The 23,852-nt window shown below is 33.6% G+C and overlaps 1 protein-coding gene across 1 annotated transcript; it reads left to right on the forward strand.

Annotated features, from left to right (window-relative positions):
- Positions 1-810: 810 nt before the first annotated feature.
- Positions 811-22,345, forward strand: LOC116420100 (vomeronasal type-2 receptor 26-like). Its single transcript, XM_031943664.1, is given in 7 exon segments — positions 811-1,058; positions 3,564-3,855; positions 13,047-13,847; positions 15,984-16,202; positions 17,368-17,423; positions 17,425-17,486; positions 21,366-22,345. Coding segments are annotated over 7 exon segments (2,658 nt in total).
- The last annotated feature ends 1,507 nt before the right edge of the window (positions 22,346-23,852 follow it).

The following is a 23,852-nucleotide window of genomic DNA, read 5'->3' on the forward strand; positions in this document are numbered from 1 at the left end:
ATATGAATGATCAACTTAAAAAGATTATTGAGTATTCCATTTTGTCTATTTTTATTCATTCACTCATCACTGGTTTAGTGTGTACTTGAAATGGTCAAAACATTGTGGTCATTGATATCAAGGCTAGAAAATTATAAAATTCATCTCAGTCTGGGAATGAGGGCCTAGACCTTGTTACTGTCATTCTCACTTTCTGCCTTAGTCAGGTCACACTGTTCCCTGACTGATGCAACATTTGGTAATTTGGGGCCATTGCAGAGATTGAGCTTGGTGAGAATGGAAGTACTCCTCTGAAAGACCCCTAAAATCTAGCTTGAGAAAGATCAGAGAGGGATGGAGGCATTTCAAAATGGAAGCTATGAAGGCTCTAGGGACTGAAGGCAGGAACAGAAGTTCCCAAACTTCTTTTTTCTTGGTTAAGTTTTTGAAGTTTTTAAGATGAAAGATGCAGGTGCAGAGTTTCTGGGATTGAGAGTCCCCAGAGACCCTCACTCTCAGACTCTGATCAACATATTTGTCTGATTTGCACCCAAGAGATGAAGATGGACCACTTTTCCTTATCCATCCACAGGGAACAAGGAGAATAATATCCAGGAGGCAAAAAAATCAGATAAATATGCTCTACTCATTCAAGCTTTTGCCTTTGCCCTAAACAGAGGCCCACTTCATGTCTCACATTCTGCTTTCCCAAATGAGAGAGACTGTCCAAAGCTGGAACATCTATTAGGAAAGAAAAATCATAGATGCAAGAACTATGATCTCCAGTCACCTTATACTCCCCTACTCCTTGGCTCTTTAGAGATTTGGGATATGGGCTTAGGGAAAGTGGGACTCTCATCCTCTATATTATTTTTATTTCTGATTTTGCAGATTTTCCTTTCTGAGTACCAGATGATGAAGACACCTTGCCACATAGAAAGAATTTACAACCCCACATATAGAAAAGAAGGAGACCTAATCATTGCCGGATTCTTCTCGCTTTTTGTGAAGGTACAGATTTTATGGGAGATAATTTCTTCAAAGAGTCTCCCTTCTGGACTTTTGCAGAACCAAAGTGAGTAGTTACTTTTTTCTTTATTTTGATCCCTACCTTTGAACAGTGATGTACATAAAAGACAGTGTAAATATGAACATACATAACATATATGTGGATTCATGTACATATACACACATGTATAGGTTTCATATAGAAACTTACACATGTATACACACATAAATATGTATTTGTATGAATGAATGAAGAGATATATATCCAATGATTTGTACACTCATAATTTCTATCAATCTAAAACTTCTTACACTCATTTCTCTTCCCCCTCCCCACTTTTTACACTTTTTACAAGAAGTGGTCACTTCTTCTGTGGAGCACTTAAATGGCCCCAATGGCTCTTCTGCCATGTATCTCTTTAGATTTTTACAAATCTCCTCATATTTGCACAAAGGATTTTCATAATGTACAGTGTTTGGTCTGACACTTCCTGATCTGTGAATCACTCTCTGATTCCTCTCTAACTGAAAACTTCAAAAGCTTTTAAACTCTTTATACCTTGATCACCATGTAAATATCTACATGTGGTATCTCATCATTTTGTGACCTTTTAAATAAAGTCCCAAAGACCTCCCTACCACTCTCAATGTTCCATACCCATCTCATTTTCATACTTCGGACAATGCTGTCCCCCATTCTAGGAATGCAATCTCTCCTCAATTCCATATCTCAGAATTCTATTTTCATTTAAAATTCAACTCACTTGGTCTAAAGACTTTTCTGCTCCCCTTGAGCTGTTGCTGACTTCCTCCAAGTCATATTTGATAAACTTTGTCCCTAATGTACTGCTTTATGTATGGGCACATTTTCTGTTCTGACCAAAATGTATCCTGTTTGAGGTTTTTTTCCTCATTCGTCTTTCTATCCCCATGACTTGCAAATGCCTGACCTCTAGTAAGGGACTCAGAAATGCATGTAAGCTCCTCGATATCACTTCTTAAACATTTCAACTTCTGCTCCATGGGAACTTCAATTTCTGTCTTTTCATACTACATTGTGAGTTGGAGACCATTTTTGTAACTTCTCTTCCTTATTCTCATTGCTTTCTCTGCTGACAGTGATGATCAGTCTCTCCTCCTTGGTATTCTGTTTTCTCTAGGTTTTAGGGACTATTTTTCTCCTTTTCTGCTCCTCCTTTTCTTGGTTCACCTTCTGTGTCTCCTTTGCTGGATCCTCCTGAAATCATACTGTGTGACTATAGCTATCCCTCAGGGATCTGTAATCTAACCCATTACTACTTCCTGGTTATCTTATCAGCACCCATGATTTACTTAGCATCTTTATGTTATGATGTCTCACATTTACCTATCCTGATCCAAACTTTCTGCTCACTTCACAGGTCATATCATCAATGGTCTCTCAGATATCTTAGACTAAGTGCCCAGTGGAGAAATCTTTATCTTTTGCCCTACTTACTTCCTACTTACCCTATTGCTTTAGAGGGCAATACCATCCTCTGATGCCCTTTAGTTCACAACATCAGAGTGCTCCTAAATTCTTCCTTATCCCTCACCCCACATATACATGCTGTTCCCCAAATCTATCTTTTTCAGCTTGGCAATGTCTCTTAAATATATCACTCTCTGGTTATCTACTCTTTTTCTGACTCCCTCTGTCACTGTCTCTCTGTATCTCTGTTTCTCTCTGTCTCTATCTGTCTCTCTATCTTTCTGTCTCTGATTACAAACAGTCTTTCCCTTTAAAATGCAATCATTTTGAAGACAGCATTTTCTTTTGCTATTTTTTTGTATTCTTACTGCTTAGCACAGTACCTACACCAAAGCAGGTAGTTAGTAAGTTTTGATTGATTGATAACCTGATTCTCAGCTATTCAGCTTCTAAGAGAGGAACAGTATGTCCTTAATCGAATAAAGCAGAAGGATGGACTGCATGAACAAGGAATTCTAAATTTTGTGCATCTTCCTGCTTTAGCTCAGGTAGCTGTTTCAATCAGAGTAAAATCAGTACTGCAGCCTGGGAATCTTTCAGTGTTACCCATTACCTTGCAATCACAATCTTTTGAAATACCTGTGTTCCATTTTCTTCCCAAGGTATAATCTTAAAAATCATGACAATGCATTTAGAAGGTATTTTATTTATAGAAGCTACTTATTTATGCATGGTCGAGGGGATCATTAAAAAGATCTTGTCATTGCAAGTTGACTATTAGAAACCCATTTTTCTGTTTGTGTGAGATAGAAAATCTGTCTGCATGGTATATTCAGTTTTATTTTAAACTAGACATATTCTAATGCCTAAAGTATAGCATCATTTGCGTGTGTGTGTTTATGTGTGTTCTTGAAAGGAATTTACATAGTTTTATTTTACAATTGGGGACACTGGAACTCGTGGGATGAAATGGTATTCCCAGCACCACAGAGTTTGCAAATTTTAGGGGCAAGATTTAAGATAGGAGTTCCTGAAATGTCTGACATTTTTTCCACAGTGTGAAAACTTGCTGTTTCTCATAGAGTTTTGCTTTTTTTTAAAAAAAAACATTTCCCTGTCACTTTAGGTCAATGTTCAAACAATATCACCATTTCCTTGCTCTCCAATATGCTGTGGATGAGATCAATAAGAACCCCGATTTGCTGCCCAACATAACTTTGGGATACCAGTTACTCAATAACTTCCATCTGGAGAAACTAGCTGTGGAGAGCGCCTTAATATGGCTATCAGGGAGAGGTCCAGTTATCCCCAACTATAGATGTGATAGACAATCCAATAATGTGGCTGTCATTGGAGGGATGTCTACTATGCTGTCCATGGCCATGGCCACCATTCTTGAACTGTATAAAGTTCCCCAGGTAAGGGAGAACAATACTATCACTTGCCTTTATCCAATGTGTTCTTTGTATTTAAAGCAGCAGATTCTTTATAATCTGCATTGATGTAACATCCATGAGTCAATAAACAATTATTAAGGAGTCTTCCATCATGTTCTGATAACAGGTGATACCAAAATGGTGGAAATAGTCCTTTCCATCAGGGAACTCACTCTGTCCTCTAGGTGAGGTGATGCTCTATTATTTAAGCCTCATAATTTTGAACCAAATAACAACCTAAAGTTCACTATACTTCTACTTCATCCCTTTATATTTGTATAGAATTCTGAAGACTTTGGATGGAAGGAAGGTTTCTCTTTCTTCACATCATAAAATTCCCAGGGAAAGGGGTCTTTTCCTTTGCATTTTGAAATTGATTTTTGTATTTTCCCTGATAAGGTGAAGCTCTAGTGCTTGTCTTCATCAGTCTGTGCTCATAATGAGCATCCACTTCTATGTTTAGAGAAAACTTCCAATTTAGGATGAAAATTTGCTTCTTTCCTGAATTTCTGCCTAATTTTTCAAATATGGAATGTATCCCTTCATAACATCAACAGTTTATATATTCATTTCAAGTCTTTTCCAAAAAATAAATTTTTACCAGTTGCTAAATATTTGTTTTCTATTGGTACTTACAACAGAACAGAACATGAGCCTAATGTGATTCCAATTTGGAGGCCACTAAGAGATACAGAAGTTTGTTTAGGGAAATTCAAGATGCCATTTTCTTGTTTGTGTACCAACCAATCCTTACCTGAGCAGAAATTATGATTACATTTATCAGGATTTCAGAAATTATCCATTGCACAGAATATTTTACAGAATACTCATTGATGCTTCTTTGCCTATTTTCCAAAAGAGTTTATAAAGTATTAGAATTAACTGATTTTCAAATATTTGATAAAATTCATTTGTAAATCTTTCTTGGTAGGTAATTTTTTTCCTTAGTGAATTAAAGTTTTAAATTAATGATGGTTTGTTCAAAGTTTTTTCTATGATATGTAATCAGACCAAAAAGGAAAAAACAAACATGAGAATGAAAAGAATAAACAAACAAAAAAGTGAAAACAATATGTCTTGATCCACATTCAGTCTCAGTAGTTCTTTATTGAGATGCAGATGCCATTTTTCATCCCAAGTCTTTTGGAATCATCATTCTGTTTTGTATGCCTTCTGTTATGCATTTCTGTTTTATGAGTTCACTGAATTAATATTCATATTTTTGATTACTGTGTATTTCCCTCTAGAATATTTTTTCACTGTTTGTACTTTTCCCTATGTCTTCATCAAAAGTCTGTTTTGTTTCTGACCACCATTTCTTTTGATATATTCTACCTCTTATCAGCTCCTCTCTTTTACTCTGATCCACTTATTAGTCTACTTAATCATAACGTAAGATAGATTTTTGTGCCCAGCTGAATATGTATGATATTTATTGTTTGAATTGGTTTATTGAATCAATTACAAAGAGATTAATTTTAAAATACTGCCTGTCTTTTCTCCTATTTTGTCTCCACTGTAATAGGTCTTTTGTACCTCTTCCTATAAGATCATTTATTATGTTCTACCTCTCCCTTCCCTCTATTTGCAGTATGATCCTCTTTTCCACTAATTTACATAATATTTTTGGAAATTAGTCCATCATCATCAGCTAAGCATCTGATTCTTTTCTCTATGTATACTTTTAGCTTCCTTAATTGAGATAAAATTCTTAAGAGTACAAGAAACATGTTCATACTTGGGATGGTATTCAGTTTAACCTAGTTGTGGTTTCTCTTTCCTGTTTTCCTTTTTTGCTTCTTTCTATACTTTATTTGAAAATCAAATTTTCAGTTCTGAGTTTAGCTCTAGTCTCTTTTTTTTTTCAAGAATACTTGAATGTTGTTTTAATTTCATTGAAGTTCCATTTTTCATCTGAAGTATTATACTCACTTCCACTGGGTGAATGTCTTCAATCTATTGAGACCAAAGCTACTTAAATCAATGTTATTACAAACTGCAACTCTGTAACATTCAATTTGTTTCTTTCACTTTTTTTTGCTTATTAGAATAAACCCACCTCTCAGTATAATATTCATTGTCTCATTAATTCTTAGTTAATGAGTTGATTTTCACCTGAAGAGAGAACACTCACTCTTTCAAGTGCATATAAGTGACTTATATGAATTATCTTTGGTTTACAAGAGAAAGCCACATCACCACCTTTTTATTAAATATCTCAATGACAATGAAAATACTGATTTTTAACCATTTATTAATTATCTGCTAGACACAGTTAATAAAACTAATTATTGATTACTAAGAAATTATGTCTCTTGGAATTTTCACACATTAAAGTAATCTTCTTTTTGACCTAAGTATTTTAGAATCTTGCAATAATATGCTTTGCGTTTTTTCCTTTGGTATACTTTTTAGATGGTGATTTTTGGAATCTTTCCAGTTGTATTTTGCCTTCTGTTTTTATGATTCAGCTCAGTTTTGTTGATAATTTCTTGAAATAATATGCACAGGCTCAATTTTTTTGTTATGACTGTCACATAATCCAATATTTTAAAATTATCTCTCTTGAAACTGTGTTGTTAGAGGCCAGTTATTTTACAATGTCATGATTTTAATTTTCTTTTATTTTCATTTGTTTTTGCATTCATTTCATTTTTCTTGATGTCTTATGAAGTCATTGACTTTCATTTAATCATTTTTAATTACTAAAAAAGTATTTACTTCAGTTAATTTTTGTACTTCATTTTCCATTTTTGCAAATTCTACTTTTTAAGAGCTGTTTTATTTGGTGAATTTTTGTAAATGTTAGGCCATTTTTTTACATTTACTTTGCTAAGTTCTTTCTTCTTTATTCATGGTTTTCTTAATTTTTTTTCTCTCATTTAATCCTTCTTCCCCCCTCCTTCAGTCTTATTTGATTTTTAATATCATTTTTGAGTTCTACAATGAATTCTATTTTTTAATAAGCTTTTTATTTTCAAAACATACGCATGGATAATTAGACAACATGACCCTTGCATAACCTGTTGTTTCAGATTTTCTTCTCCTTCCCCCCACCCTCTCCCCAGATTGCAAACAATTCAATATACATTAAACATGTTAAGATATAGTTTAAATCCAATATGTATAAACATATTTATACAATTCTCTTGCTGCATGAGAGATCAAATAAAAAAAGGAAATGAGTAAGAAAACAAAATGCAAGCAAACAACAAAAAGAGTGAGTATGTTATATTGTGATAAACATTCAGTTCCTACAATACTCTCTCTGGGTGTAGATGACTCTCATCATCACAAGATCATTGGAACTGGGCTCAATCATCTCATTGTTGGAAAGAGTCACATTCATCATAATTGATCATTGTATAATATTGATGTTGTCATGTACAACGAACGATCTCTTGGGTCTGCTCATTTCACTTAGCACCAGTTCATGTAAGTCTCTCTAGGCCTCTATAAAACACTCCATCTGATCATTTCTTAAAGAACAAGAATATTCCAAATTATTCATATATCATAAATTACTTAGCCATTCTTCAATTGATGGGAATCCACTCAGATTACAGTTTCTTGCCACCACGAAAAGGGCTGCCACAAACATTTTTTTCACGTTGCTCCCTTTTTGTCTCTTTGGGATATAGGCCCAATAGAGACACTGCTGGGTCAAAGAGTGTGCACAGTATAATAACTTTTTGAACATAGTTTTAAAGTGCTCTCTAGAATGGCTGGATCCATTCATAACTCCACCAACAATGTATTAGCGTCCCAGTTTTCTCACATCCCCTCCTACATTCCTTGTCTTTTCCTGTCATCTTAGCCATTCTGAGAGGTGTGTCTCAGAGTTGTCTAAATTTGCATTTCTCTAATCAACAATAATTTAGAGCATCTTCTCATATGATTAGAAATGATTTTAATTTCTTCATCTGAAAATTGTCTGTTTATATCCTTTGACCATTTATCAATTGGAGAATGGCTTGAATTCTTATAAATTTGAGCCAATTCTCCATAGATTTTAGAAATGAATCCTTTATCAGAACCCTTAAATGTAAAAATGATTTCCTGATTTATTGCTTCTGATCCTGTCAGCATTGTTTTGTTTTTATAGAAAATTTAAACTTAATATAATCAAAATTATCCATCTGGTGCTTATTTGTGAGTTCCATCCTTCTGTGGACACAGTTTCCTTCCTCTTCCATAAACTGGAGAGGTAAACTATCCTATGTTCCTTTAATTTGCTTATAATATCATTCTTTATGCCTAAGTCATGAATCCATTTCAAACTTTTCTTGGTATATGGTGTTAGGTGTGGGTTGAGCCCTAATTTCTTCCATACTAATTTCCAATTTTCCCAGTTCTTATCCCAAAAGCTGGGATCTTTGGGTTTTCAAATACCAGATTGCTACAATTATTGCCTATTCTGTCCTGTGATCCTAACCTATTCCACTGATCTATTTCATAGACAGTTCCAAATCGTTTTGATGATTACTGCTTTATAATGTAGTTTTAGGTCTGGCACTGCTAGGCCACCTTCATTAGAATTTTTTTCATTAATGCCCTTGAAAGTCTTGACCTTTTATTCTTCCAGATGAATTTTGTTACTACTTTTTCTAATCTTTCAAATAATTTCTTGGTAGTTTGATTGGTACAACATTAAATAGTAGATTAATTTAGGTAGTGTTGAGATTTTTATTATATTTGCTTTACCTGCCCGTGAGCATGTGATATTTTTCCAACTGATTAGGTCTCACTTTATTTGCATGGAAAGGGTTTTGTGGTTGTGTTTGTATAGTTCCTGAGTTTCCCCTGGCAGATAGATTTCCAAATATTTTCTACTATTGACTGTTATTTTGAATTGAATTTCTTTTTGTACCTCTTTCTGCTGGACTTTCTACAATGAATTCTTTTTCAGTGTGAAACAAATCCATATTTTTTTGAGATTTCAAATCTATCTATTTTGCCATTGCTGTTGTCTTCTGAGTTACTGTTCTAATTTTATTTGTAATCATAGAAACTTTCTGTAGTAGGCTTAAAATTTTTGTTTTACTTTCATATGCGTGTATTCATTTGGCAGTCTTTTATATTTTTATATTTATCTTAATATTGAGTTCTGCTTTTGAGGTAGAGAAGAATTGTCTCAAGCTTCTTGAACTGGAGTTCAGGACCTCATTGTTAATGAATCTTAGGGTTTGAGGCCTTCTTCCTACCTTGCCTGGAAACCACTGCAGCTTTTGTATGCTCCTCTTTTACCATGGTACCAAATATGTTTCTTGTTTATTTTTGTTTTAAGTTTTATAATAACAGTTTATTTTTCAAAATACATGCATAGAAATTAAGACAACTCTAAGATACCACTACACACCTGTCAGATTGGCTAAGATGACAGGAAAAAATAATTTGATTGTTGGAGGATGAGGAAAACTGGGCATAATATGCATTGTTTGGTGAGTTGCTGAACTGAATCCAATTCAACTTTTTGGAGGTAGTTGTGTGAACTGATGCTCAAATTATCAATACTAATGCATTTCCCTTTGATCCAGAAGTGTTACTACTGGGATTATATCCAAAGCAGATACTAAATGAACTATGTCGGACAGGGACCTTATTGCACTGATATTTATGACAGTCCAACTTTTGTATGCTTTAAAATTTAGCTGGAAACTGAATGGCACCTTCCTAATTTTTCAGTTGGAATGGCTGAAATCTGACTTTATCTTCAGTATTTTGAATATTTTGGAATATTACAATAGTTTCTGTAGTATGTAATACCAAAAGAGATGATTTCAGATAGGCCTGGAGTTATATTTCTTTACCCCGAGCGATGCTGAGTGAATTTGCAGGACGTTAGGTCATCACTTATACTTCAGACAAGGTTATCTATATGATGACCAGTTCTGATGGATCCAGGTTTCCATCCTCAGCAATGAGATTCAACCAAATATTTCCAATGGAGCATTAATGAACTTTGACCAGCTTCCGGACTTTAAGAATCTTTGGAGATAACTAAAACCATTTACATTGAATTTCAATCCCTATATCTTATGCTTCTATCTGTCATTTTTTATGATTTCCTTCAGAGCTTAATTTGTACAATATTTCAGAGTCTGATTCGTTTTGTCAGCAAAATAAATTTTAGTCATTGTATACTTATTGTGTATCTAATTTATATTTCAAAATATTTCAACTCTACTGGTCAGTCCTCCATTTTACTAGGATTGGGTGTGGGAGTATGAGGCTTGAAAAATTGGAACACGAGTTTGTGCTCCTTTTTACATGTAAAAGTTACCCTGATATTCTGTTTATTTTAAGGCTATTAAATTTAAAATAAATAAATAAAGTTTATTAAAAATGCATAAATAGATTTCAACATTCACTCTTGCAAAACCTCATGTTTCCAATTCTTCCCCATTCCTCCCCACATCCCTCTCCCCTAAAGAGCTAATATTTCAACAATATGGGTTAAACTTGTTCTTGATCACTTTCTAAGTAGTTTTGTACTGGATAATTATTTGACTCCATGGTTTTGTTTGTTTTGCCACTCCTGAATTAACCTTGATTCATTGTTCTATAGTTGTTTTTTAGAGGAATTTGTGAGTCTTCAGGCAAATTCTTACCTTACTTTGCCATCCTCATTCTTTTTTCCAGTTTTGAAAAAGAAAGTATCAAGCATTACCATGATATAGTGTTCATAGTTTTCATTTTGAATGTAAGATAATTTTGCCTCTAATTTGATGCTTTTTATTTGTTATTATTTTATTTCAAAGAGATATTAAGCTTACTTATGATTGAATAGAGTACCAGATGCTACATTGGACCCACTAGAATAATGCTCAAATGATGTTTGACTTATTGCCATATATCAGTTCTTTCTCTGGAGGTCAATAGAATTTTCCTCCATAAGCCCTTCATAGGTAATTTCAAAGTTTATATTTTTCAGAATAGTTAAGTCATTGAGGAATAGTATTTGAATCATGTTTCAGAGTTTGCGTTTGATATTGTCTTGGTTTTGCTCATTTCACTCTAAATAATTTGATCTGAGATTTTCCATGTATTTCACACCATAGCACCGTAGTACTACATCACAATTATATACAACTCCTTTAAGATTTTCCTGTTGATGGCCATTGATAATTCTTTTCCATCCCTAGGAGACTTAATAAAAATATTTTATAAGATGTAGAATTATTTCCTTTTACCCTCATAACCTTGGTATATAAATCTAATAGTGGTATTGCTTTAAAAGTTGTTCAGGCCATTTTATATCTTTTTAGTGCAATTTTAAATTGCTCTTCAAAATCATTGAATCAATTCATAATACACAAATAGTCTATAATAATCTATAAGCATCTCAATTTTCTGCATTTCCTCCAACATTTGTACTTTGCCCCTTCTCTTCTGCTAGTCAATTTGTTAGTTATAAAATGCTATTTCATAGATAAGTTAATTTCAGTTTCTTTACTCAATGAGAAGATACTTAGCATATGGCAAGTAGAACCATGCCTTAATTATTGAAAAATAGATTTGCTTTCTAACTGGGATTAGAAGAGAGAGCCATTTCATAATTACTCTTCTGAAGAAAAAAATTGTCATTATTATGAGTCATATTTTAAATATTTTTAAATCACATGGCCAAGAATAAAGCGATGTTATGTTACATCATCTTCCCATTTTATGGGAGTTAGACGATACTCTTTGACACACATGGCCTTAAGAGTTTCTTCTCACAAGGACATCTGTTTTTGAATCTTGTTTGGGATAGTCTTGCTGATTGGATTACTGGGGACCTGATTAAAATCAGATATCTGTACTAATTACTTTATGTCCTTCTCAGAAAATTGGGGCTTAATGATATAACAAAGAAACTGTACATATGAAAATTTCTCATCTTCTGGACAAATCTGATGATGGAAGGTCTCACACAGGTGCATTATGTTTTGTTGTTAGAGATAAAAATGTGAGTGCTCCTCAGGTATAGAGGAGTGAGCCATTGCTTATGTCAGAGAGTTCTTAGGGATGTGTTTGGGTAAATATTTTAATGACAATCTTGCCAGTAGATTTCAGGAGGAGAAATTCTCCATCTCCCATTTCTCAGTGGGTTTGACATGGAGAACTTTTTCCCCTAGAGCCTGATGTCATAAATATTATCATCAAGGAAATAAAATTATGCTTGGATTCACAAGAGGAGGGAAATGTGTGCTATAGAAAGTCTGGGTAAAGGAAAGATTGATATTAGAGCTGAAAAGGATGTGATATGAGTGAGAGAGGCCATGCAACTATGCTACTTATTTAAGAAACAGCTTCTTTCCAGAGACACTAAAATGTTCCACTTGAATCAACAGTAAAGAAATACAATCAGTAAATCAGTATTCCAAAGAGATTGATTTAGTTACAAAATTAAGAAAAAAAACATTTTTCCCTTTGATCAAATTGCCTAAAAGAGTAATGGACTTTTGGGGGGAACTGAGTTTTTTTCTCCTGGAAATATTTTAAGCAGTGACTTAGGAAATGCTTGGTGGAGCCACTGGAGAACGGATTCATCAGATACAGTTTTAGCATTTTCTTTCAATTATTCCATCATTTAATAGTGTAATTTTTTATTTAATTTTTTATTATATAGCTTTTAATTGACAAGATATATGCATGGGTAATTTTTCAGCATTGACAGTTGCAAATCCTTTTGTTTCAACTTTTCCAGTCTTACTCCCCACCTTCTCCCCCAGATGGCAGGTTGACCAATACATGTTAAACATATTAAAGTATAAGTCAAATACAACATATGTATACATGTCCATAAAGTTATTTGGCTGTACAAAAAGAAGCGGACTTTGAAATGGTGTACAATTAGCCTGTGAAGGAAATCAAAAATGCAGGAGGACAAAAATAGAGGGATGGGGAATTCTATGTAGTGGTTCATAGTCATCTCCAGAGTTCTTTCGCTGGGTGAAGCTGGTTCAATTCGTTACTGCTCTATTGGAACTGATTTGGTTCATTTCATTGTTGAAGAGGGCCAATAGTGTAATTTTGTCACCAAAAACTATAAATTAAAATTTGCAAGCATTTATTCATTATCTACTTTCTGAAAGTAATATACTTGCTTGACATACAAATATGAAGGACAAATTTTTACTCTGAATGAGTTTAAATCATCATTTCTATCTTCTTCTTATTTTATTTAGATTAGCTATGGCCCATTTGATCCTCTCCTGAATGATAAGGTTCAGTATCCATATGTCTATCAGCTGGGCAGCAAGGAAGCTACTCTTCACCTGGCATTCATCCAATTGATGCTGCATTTTGAGTGGACTTGGGTGGGACTGCTCCTTTCGGCTAACACAAAAGGGGAAACGTTCTTCATTGATCTGAAAGAAGAGATGGCCAAGAATGGGCTCTGTGTGGCTATTAAGGAAAGAGTGCCTCAAAATATTAGAGTAAAAGAAAGTTTTTATCTTGTTTCTAGTGTCATTGCATCATCATCAAATGTGATTTTCATCTATGGAGATTCTGATTCCCTTCAAGAACTTTCTATTGTATTGAACACGTATATACCTTATGGAAAGTTGTTGGTTACCACATCTTCTTGGGATTTTTCTATCGATATTAATTTTGAACGGTTTCCCATTTTTCATGGTACAATACTATTTTCTCATGCCCAGAAGGAAATTCCAGGTTTCACAGCTTTTGTAAGAAATATGAATCCAGTCGTGAATCCTGAGGACATTTTCCTAAAAGCCTTCTGGGAAGCTGTCTTCAATTGTAGATTTTCAGATAAAAAAGATGGACAGATGTTCTATCCTTTGTGTCCAGGAGATTTTTCCTTTAGAGATATTTCCTTTATGAAAATTGACATGGTCCTTATGGAACTGATTCCTAATGTTTACAATGCAGTGTATTTAGTTGCCCATGCTCTCCATCAAATGCTCCATTCTGAGGCAAAAGAGGCATCAGACCTGGCAAGAAACTCAAATTTTTTTTGGAAGGTAACATTTTTATTCCAAATTGGGCTCAGCACAGGGTAATCACATTATATTATTAGTGATCTGTTCTAAAGATGAAGAAGTAATCACCTGAACGTTCAATAAAAGACTTCTTCCTCAATATATTTTCCAGGTTTTTTTCCTTTTGGCATTATATTGAAATCTGGCCTAAAATAATGAAATTACTTGCGATAATAGGCATTTATTTTATCTTTGATAGAGCAATCTTTTTGAAAATGTTGGGGTGCTTCCTTTTACACATTCCTCTGTGTCTGAGTCTATGTGGCAGGAGACATTCATTATATCTATTCCAAATTATGACCTTTACAGTCGTCTCTTTCATTGACATTGAAAATTTAAATTTCTAATCAATTTCTAATTGATCACTTTCTTTTAACTTCTATCAACATTGATAACTGAGCAGCATAGCTGATATTTTGACATGAGTATATTTGCTTCAATGATGCATTCATTTTTTTAAATGAAGATGAACCATTATTAGACACTGTATCCTAAGAATAATGTGTTGTGCTTGAAGGTACTGGTTGCTATGTTCAAATTATTGGGAACCTGGTAATCTAGAGAGTGATTATGACTTAGTAGAATGCATAATACAAGTGAGGACATTTGGGTTTAGAATAATAGTTCTTAAGTCACTGCAGGTGCTCTTGCAGTTGTCTTCAATGCTCTTTTTATTTTTGTCCATTCTGATTTAGGCCCCAAGAAGCTGCCACAGACATTTTCTTCCAACCTTATAAGTTGTTCTGAGATGAGAAAATGTCTTATCATGACATTTTATTGACTGTGCTGCTCCAGAATCTGATTTGAGGAATGATTGAAAAAAAACTGAGAAAATTCAGTTGAATTGATTCTTCTAGTCAGCTATCCTAACACTGCCTGATAAACAATTTTTAATGATCTAATTTCAATGATTTTCTTTTATTTAAGCAGGAAGCTTAAATTTACTAATGTACTCTTTTCCCTCCTTTCTTCATTTGCTTATACTCTATTTATGATATTCATGTAGAGATCAAACTAAATTATTCCCAACCATACTTCGTTCTTTTCTCTTAAAGGTTCTTTTAAAAATTTTTATTTTTCCTGTCAGATGTGCAGATTAATTTCCTCATGTTATCTCTTTATATTTCTCTAGTATTTTAAAAGGAAGATGTTAATCTCCTCTCTTATGAATGATTTGACAAAAAGGATTAGGCAGAGAATAAGATGGATAGATACTATCGTGAAACCATGAACATGAATTTGCACAGACTTTAAGAGATAGTAAAGCATAGCAGAAAAAGGAGTGCTATGGTTGGTGGAATCAAGAAAAGTTGGACAGGACTCAATGACTGAACAACAAATGTGTTTTATTATTTCTGGCCAATTAGATTCTTTCTTTTCACACTTTTTAAAAAAAGTCTTAAAGTATTAAAGTCTTACCAAGAAATCTCTCATTGAGAAAAATGCAGATTTATTTTCTGTTTTCCAGCCTTCTCATTCTACATTTTCTAGCTCTCTGGGAAATTTTCTTGAAAATATTTCTCAACCAATGAAAATCATTCTCCTTCAGTGATCATAATTTGAATTGGACTATTTTCCAAAAGGATGACACTCAATTTCTAATGTCTTACACTTTATTCTTAAGTTGACTTTATCAACCATTTCAAGATTATTCATATTGATATTCTCTTATTCTTAAGACTATTTCTACAAGGAACTTAAGATATCCATCTATTAAATTCTTTCAACCATTCATCTTTTATCACATTTTCTAGATAGTTCCAACCACCACTAATTCTCATATATTATGTTATATGTTAAGTTTTAATGTTAAGATTTTTAAAAAAAATATGCCCACTTTGGGGTTGTCAAAATCTAATAATGGAGAACTGGTAAGCTTTTGCTTGTCAGATGTCTTTACAATATGTTGAATATTTATAACACATAATTGTTTACTAGCTTTGCTATTTTTCCATTGAACTTAGCTTGCAAGGAGTAAGAGTTCTGAGCTCTAAGAGGAGCTTAAGAAGGAGAATGACAATTTTTTTGGAGTCTGTTTTCCATTGATAGTCAATCTTGGTACATGGGAATAAATCCTTCTTTCCCCAAAGACTAACAACTACCTGTCCTTGCCTTTAGCTCCACCACTTTCTGAAATATATCAATTGTGCCACTAATTCCAATGATGAGTCATGTTGGAACGGAACCAAGCCATTTGCTGAGGCGTATGATATCCTAAATTATAAATCGTTCCCTGATCAGGTAGAGACGCTGGTCAAAGTGGGTGAAGTGTATCCTCTTGCTCAGAGATTCACCATTAAGGAACAAGACATAGATTGGCCAGAAGATTTCCCTCAGGTAAGGGGCCAATGAATATGAAGTTTATCACTCTGACTCTTTAGCTTCCAGGACACTGGTTGTTTCATCATTGATACCAGAAGGTTCCCCAGAAGACACTGAAAATGTTTATGATATGGTACTAACTATTTCCCACTATGATTACTTTTGCTCTGAACATAGGAGTTGTGTGATTTTCTTTTTTTCAGTCCTCCTTGCACATTCTTTCCAGCTAAGTTACATAAAGTCATATTGTTCATACTGAGAATCTTGGAAATTTACTAAAACAAGTGGATCAAATCTGAGTAAAATATATTTAGGGACAACGAAAATTATTCCCTAAAGGGACCTATTTACAGAAGACTACCCAATATCAAGGTATTTCTTATAGTAGATATATAAATAAATTTAACTCTGAGGTTTGGGGATAAATTAGATAAAGATAAATTACTTTTAGAAATTGTTTAATTCTAAATAATATGTTTTTATATTCTCTTAGACTTAAATCATATTATCTATACAATTTCATCTTCCTATCATTTTAATCAATTTCCATCCTTCTCTGTCACAATAGTCTCAGACAAACTCCAATGGAGTAGGCCCAAGGAATAGAGTTCAAGAAATCTTAAACTATATCATTCTGCCTTGTGTACTCGTATATATTATGATGAATAGTGTCTACAGTGGTTGATTCTCTGAAACTTTCTGAGTACTTCTATGAACCAAAAAACCCATCTACTTTGGTAATTGGAAATAAAAATTCCCCACTTATGTAGGTCAATAATTTAGTTTCAATAGAAGCAATTAATCACAATCATGGTGAATGATTCCTAGAGTTCAAATGGAGCTGTTAAGGGAAAAAATAAGGCAGATCACAGTTATTAATACAGAATTATCAAATCGCTGTGCTAATTGTATTTGCCTTTCGTAGGAATAGTAAGTTCAAACTTTTTTGAATTCTGTGAAGGTTCACTGGGATAAAATATATGGATTGTAAAAGAAAAATTAAAAATTCTACCAGTGATTGGTTTAGATCATTCTTGACTCTGCAGTAATAGAAAATATGTTAATTTCTAACTTACCTGTCCTGAGAGAATCTTAGAAACCTATTTCCTCAATAAATTTGATCTTTGCAGCAGTCCTTCTTTCAAATGATAAATTTTTCTCTTCCATCCGTGAAATACAGACTCCAACTTGATTGCAGTGTGAATATGGCCCTGGATTCAAAAACATTCTTCAAAATACCAACCATCTGCTGTTTGGTGCTTTCTTCGTGTCCTGAAGAGAAGATTTCCAACCAGACTGGTGGGTTCCTGAAGATAAAGTGTCCTCCCAAAGTAATAGACATTCTATTTGGTTAATCTTAAACTGAAATGACATTTCCTTGGCAAAATAATAATTTCTGAGTTGAAATAACACAGCAATTAATCAGTCCCTTTGCATTCTGCTTATTGCATTTGTGGTCATTCCTATAACTATCAAGAAGAAGCCATGTTCCTTTAGATGCAATTAATTATTCTTCTGAGGCCCTTTATGAATCACTAAGGATTTTGATAGTTCCAGGAATTTCCTAATACTTCACTGACCTTGTGCGTATTTCAAGTAATTCTTTCTTTAAACTTTTCCTGTAGGAAAAGTTTAAGTCTAAAACTTATTTCTAAACTTTCTTGCTCCTAAAAGAAATACTAATAGGACAAAACTAAAAATCTATTTAAAAAAATTTATCTAAAACAGATGCATTTTTGGTTTTGAGTTTAGGAGTTTGCCTCTTAAAGTTTAATCCTTCATTGAAAATTTTTAAAATTACAGATTTAATCTAGTCCTGGAAAGGAATTTTTTTTGAATTGGTAGTTTTTACAGATATGGTTAAGAGTCTCTGACATTTCTAGGTTTAAATAAGATCTTCCTTCTAAAATTTTTCAATAAATTTTTATTGAGCATTCTCACCCCAATCCATCATTGAAGGTATTTTCAGGCTTGATTTAATGCTTTGTAAGATGGATGTTGCCTCATAAATAAGGATATGTCAAGAGTTTTTAAAAATTTTGCTGTTTGAGTAAAGCTTATCTTTTTCCTTTTCTCTCATTTGATGATTATCTCTCCTCAAATCTCTGTACTGGCTTGTCTCTCTCTTTCTTTTCTGTCTCTCTATTTCTCTGTCACAATCTGTCTTTGTCCTGTCTCCTCTAAAAGTTTATCTCTCTCTCTCTCTCTCTCTCTCTCTCTCTCTCTCTCTCTCTGCAGTTACTCTTTATGTCTGCCCTTTGGAATTCTTGGACTTTTATTTTCATTTTGCTTATGTCACTATAGTCAATCCAGAAAAATAGACCATTTCTCCTTTTAATTTAATTGTAATTTATTTCTTTGAGGACCTCTTTGTAATTGAAGCAACATAAGGATTTTGAATAGTTCCAAAGATATTTTTATACTGTATGCACTTTTGCAGTTATTTCAAGTAGTATTTCTTTTTCTTTATAACTTTTTTCATTATGTAAAATTTAAGAGGTTCCAAAAGATTTATTTTGTTGTTTGCCTGAATGATTTATTAATTTTCTGTTAGTTCCTTAAATAATTTCCTATTATTTTTTAAATAAAACTTTGTCATTTGAAATAGAAACATTTGGACATCTTTTTTTCTGTCTTTATGTTTTAATTTCTCTCATTTAAATGTTTTTAATTCCCTTTCAGTTCTGTAGTAATTAAGGAGAACATTAGCCATCTGAATTTTATTCCTATATTCACTAGGAAAGATACTCGTATACATTTTTTCATAATTTGGTAGATTTTAAAAGATATTATTGCACTATAAAAATTCTTCTGTACACTTTTTGTAGTGTTTTCAGAATAAGCATTTCTTTTCCTTTCTTAAAATTTTTTTCTTTGTTATAATTTCTGTCTTGAATTGATGTCATTTCCCCCCCTAAATTTGAACTATTTTTGTATCTCTAATTTAAATAGAAATTGCAGAGAATGAATTGTATGGTGGGTGAATCAAGGGAAACTACTTGGCAGAAGTTTATTTAAAAATTTTGAATAGATATTAGTAATTTAAAAAGATATCACCTTTGTTTTATGCTTCTTTAATTTGGATTGTGGACTTTATTTGCCTCATAAAATATATCTTATAACATCTTTTATTATTTTATTTTATTTATCTTTTCTTAATTTTTGAGAAAAATGATGGTGATATTGTACCATTTTTTAAAAAAAGGTTTATATAATTCTCCAGTGAATCAAATATTTCTCCTTCTTTGGGTGGTTCCTTACAATTAATTCAGTGTTTTCTTTTTTTAATTATTATTAAATTATTATTTTGTTTTCAAGATATATGCAAAGTTAGTTTTCAATATTCACCTTTGCAAAACCTTATGTTCTGAATTTTTCTCCCTCCCTTCTTCCCACCCCTCCCCTAGGCAACAAATAATCTAATAAATGTTAACTATGTACAGTTCTATTATACATATTTCCATATTTATCATGCTACACTTGAAAAATCAGATCAAAAAGGAAAAAATGAGAAAAAGGAAAAATCAAGCAAATAACAACAAAATAGTGAAAATATTATATTATGATTTACATCCAGTACCCATAGTTTTCTGTCTGGATGCAGATGGCTCTCTCCATCACAAGTCTAGAATTAGCCTGAATCACCATGTACATCAGAGTTGATCATCACCTTATCTTGGTGTTGTTATGCACACTGTTCTCTTATTCTACTCACTTCATTTAGCATCAGTTCATATACTTTTCTCCTGATCTTTTTGAAGTCATCCTGCTCATCATTTCTTACAGTAATATTCCATAACATTCATTTACTATGACTTCAGCCATTCTCCAATTGCTCGGGATCCACTCAGTTTCCTGTTCCTTGCCAATAGAAAAACAGTTGTTACAAACTTAATTCCATATTATCAATTGATATTGGATTACTTAAAATCTTGGTCTCCTGGTAGTTTGAGTATTTAATATTTTTAAAGAATATTTCAGAATTCATAGGCTGTCTGAATTTCCCAAAAGAGGGGTATCTTTCATTTTTATTTTTGAGGCAATTAGGATTGTATGATTTGTCCAGGGTCACACAAGTTAATAAGTTTCTGAAATTATATGTGAAATCAGGTCTTTCTGACATTCACAGCTCTTACTATATCAACATACTATCTGGCTGCCTTAACAAAGGTATTTTTCCCTTAATATTTCCATAGCAATTACTAAATTTGTCACTTCCCTCTTATTGAAAAATGACTCATCTGGAAGCCAATTTGCCATTGCCTTTTGTCAAATTGCCATTTATCAAATAATTCTGAGAATCAATGTTTTGCATAATTTTTCACCAATTGTCTCTTTGACTTTCTCTCTTTGGCGCAATCTCATAAATGTAAATAAATCTCAAAGTAAATAATGGTACAATTCATTAACAGTTAAGCAAACAATAAAAGAAATATATATGTAAGTACAATATAAAAGAAACAGATGCCGTGAGAGTAATGGTACTAGAAGCTGGAGTAATAATGCACAAATAGCCAATAACAGCATAACATTAAAAACTTGGAGACATGAAGAAGACAAGTTTGAAATCCTCATTTCCTATAGGAGGTAATCTAGGGAAACATATTTTCTCCTTTATAAACTTCAAAATTATTATGGAAAGTACTGTATTTGGGCAAGGTTTGATTTGCATAATCAAAATCATGTTCCACAAGAACCCAGAAGATTTGGAATTATGACTGTACTTTCAAAAAAACACATCAAGTCTTTTTAATCTAATTTTTAAACTTATTCATGGCCTTCATTCATGATAAAATTACAGAAATATTAGTCTGACAACTTCTCATTTCTGTTCTGAAAATATTGGATTATTCATAAAGTGACCATTTAGGTCTCATTATAGGTGATTTCAAATTGAAATGGATTAAAAAAATTGAAATGTATTGTGGAGAGTTTAATTATTTGTTTAGTAAAGCTATATTATGGAACAAATACATTCAGCACATTATTTAATCTATATGTGGAGAAATGATACTGACATGTTTCTTTACTTTATTCAGCCTCTAAAATTCTTGTCCTTCTGACTTAGAAGTCCAAAAATGAGATGGAGCTCAATGTGAAATGAATGACACCGTGCTTTATAGAAGACAAAAAACTGATCAGTCAGGGATATTAGCATGATTTTATTGTTGTTCATAGATGCAGAGGAGTGCCTGCAGTGCCCTGAAGATCAATATCCTAATAAGGGGAGAGATCACTGCCTTCCCAAGACTAGGACGTTCCTGACCTATGAGGAACCTCTGGGAATGACTCTGGCCTGTGCAGCCATCTGCTTCTCCCTTCTCACAGTGCTGGTCCTGGGGATCTTTCTGAAGCACAGGGACACCCCCATAGTCAAAGCCAATAACCGCAGTCTCAGCTACACTCTGCTGGTCTCCCTCAGCCTCTGCTTCCTCTGCTCCTTGCTCTTCATTGGCCATCCTACCACAGCCACCTGCCTGTTGCGCCAAACCACATTTGCAGTTGTCTTCACAGTGGCCATTTCCTCCATTTTGGCGAAAACCATCACTGTGGTTCTGGCCTTCAGGGCCACCAAACCAGGGAGCAGGCTCCGCAGGTGGCTGGGATCCACAGCATCTTACTCTCTCATTTTCACCTGCACCCTCATCCAAATGTGTCTCTGTGGCATCTGGCTTGGGACATCCCCCCCCTTCCTGGAGATGGACATGCACTCTGAGGCTGCCTCCATTATCATCCAGTGCAATGAGGGCTCCCTCCTCATCTTCTACTGTGTCCTGGGCTACATGGCCTTGCTGGCCTTGGCGAGCTTCACCGTGGCTTTCCTGGCCAGGAACCTGCCAGACACTTTCAATGAAGCCAAGTTCCTGACCTTCAGCATGTTTGTGTTCTGCAGCGTCTGGGTCTCCTTCCTGCCCTCGTACCAGAGCTCCAAGGGCAAGGCCATTGTGGCCTTGGAAGTCTTTGCCATCTTGACCTCCAGTGCTGGGATTCTCACTTGCATCTTTGCTCCCAAGTGCTTTGTGATCCTTCTAAGAGCTGAACAAAATATTCTGGGGACATTCAAAAAGAAAGCTTCTCCCCGAGAAGTCGGGTCTTCTCAAGCTCACCAATCACAATCAAGGAACTCTTTTGATCCAATAATCATAATAAAATATTAAATGCATCTGATTCATTTGCCTCTATTTTCTCTAATATTCAATTTTATTTTTTCTTTGAATATAATAGCATTTCAAAAGCATCCCTATTGCCTGTTTTAAGAGTAGAGGTAGAATGAGATTGCTTGCTATTTTGAATTAGTTTACAGATAGCAGACAATATGTGAATGACATTTTTAAATATTGTGGAAAACAATTGTGGAATTTAAGTAAATGATTGTCTGGTTTCCAATTTAATCTTTAATAAGTCCATCCAGCATTCTGCATCATTGATTTGTTACTTGGAATATTAGAACTTTAATTTCCCCCCAGGTTGCTTGAATTATCGTTAACAAATATTTTTGAGTAAATTGAACATACCTCTGAGAGAAGATTTATGGGAGAATGCTAAGTAGTTTGATGAGTGGAATGGTTTCTAACCAGTGAATATGTACTCAAAATTATTTAACCTCTTACTTTTCCATCAATTATGTAATTGTAGAGTGATCATTGGATCGAGAAATCTGTTCCAAAGCCTTATTATTTCTATCAAATACTTGTTGTAACGATACCTTGGACATATAAGTAGTTGATTGTCATGGAATAATAAAAATGTGACAATAATAATGCAGGAGTAACAATATTCTTTTCTTTCCTCAAGGAAACTACTTCAATTAGAATATTTTAGTGGTTATATTATTTATTCATTGCATCATCCATTATTGCAACTTATCTCTTTTTTTTTCTGATATCTTTGAATGTATCTCTGGTTTAGATACTTCAAAGGGAAATTGATGGCTGAAATTCTGTGAAATTCTCTTAAAAAAAAAAAAAAACCACTACAACTACCAACAACAGAGTATAGGATGTGGTATTCTATTAAAATGCACTAATATTTCTTCAATAAAGAAAAGATTTACAAAAATTCCCCTGCCCAGATCTCTGTTCTTTCTTTTCTTTCTTTTTTAAAATGTATATTCCATCCAAAAGCAATAAAAGATTCCCTAGGTTGATAATAGTGATATTTACAGGTCAGCGCTCTTCCAGAAACAATATAAAAGAGAAGAAAAACTTAGAAGTGAGGAAGGAGAAAAATTCAAGGACAGGTTCCTCGGGAATTCTTCTAGAAATCATAATATATTGTCCCCAATCTGACACTCCAGACATTCTCAGAACTCCTGGGTCTCCTCTCCTTTGATTCCAAAGTATGCTATAAACCTACAATTCCTTTGCCTTCTACAAATTTAGAAGTGTTGGAACTCAGTCCTTTATGCTTTTCTTGACAGCAAATGAGTGTTATCTTATTTCCAGACCAAATGGAAGATATGCCTCCTCATAAACTCCTGCTTTCTCCAATTCCAAATTCACTTTTGCAGACCAGAAAATTCTCCTGCCCCTCTAGTTTAAGAAAAACTTAATTGTCTTACTTTCAGAAGTAGGCCCACACCATTTCCCATACCCGTGTCAATGAGTTAAGTATAACAAATCTTCCTGAGGATCAAAAAGAGGACAAAATGTGTCATCACTTTTT

Source organism: Sarcophilus harrisii, chromosome 6 (genome assembly GCF_902635505.1).
Source record: "Sarcophilus harrisii chromosome 6, mSarHar1.11, whole genome shotgun sequence".
NCBI classification, from domain to species: domain Eukaryota; kingdom Metazoa; phylum Chordata; class Mammalia; order Dasyuromorphia; family Dasyuridae; genus Sarcophilus; species Sarcophilus harrisii.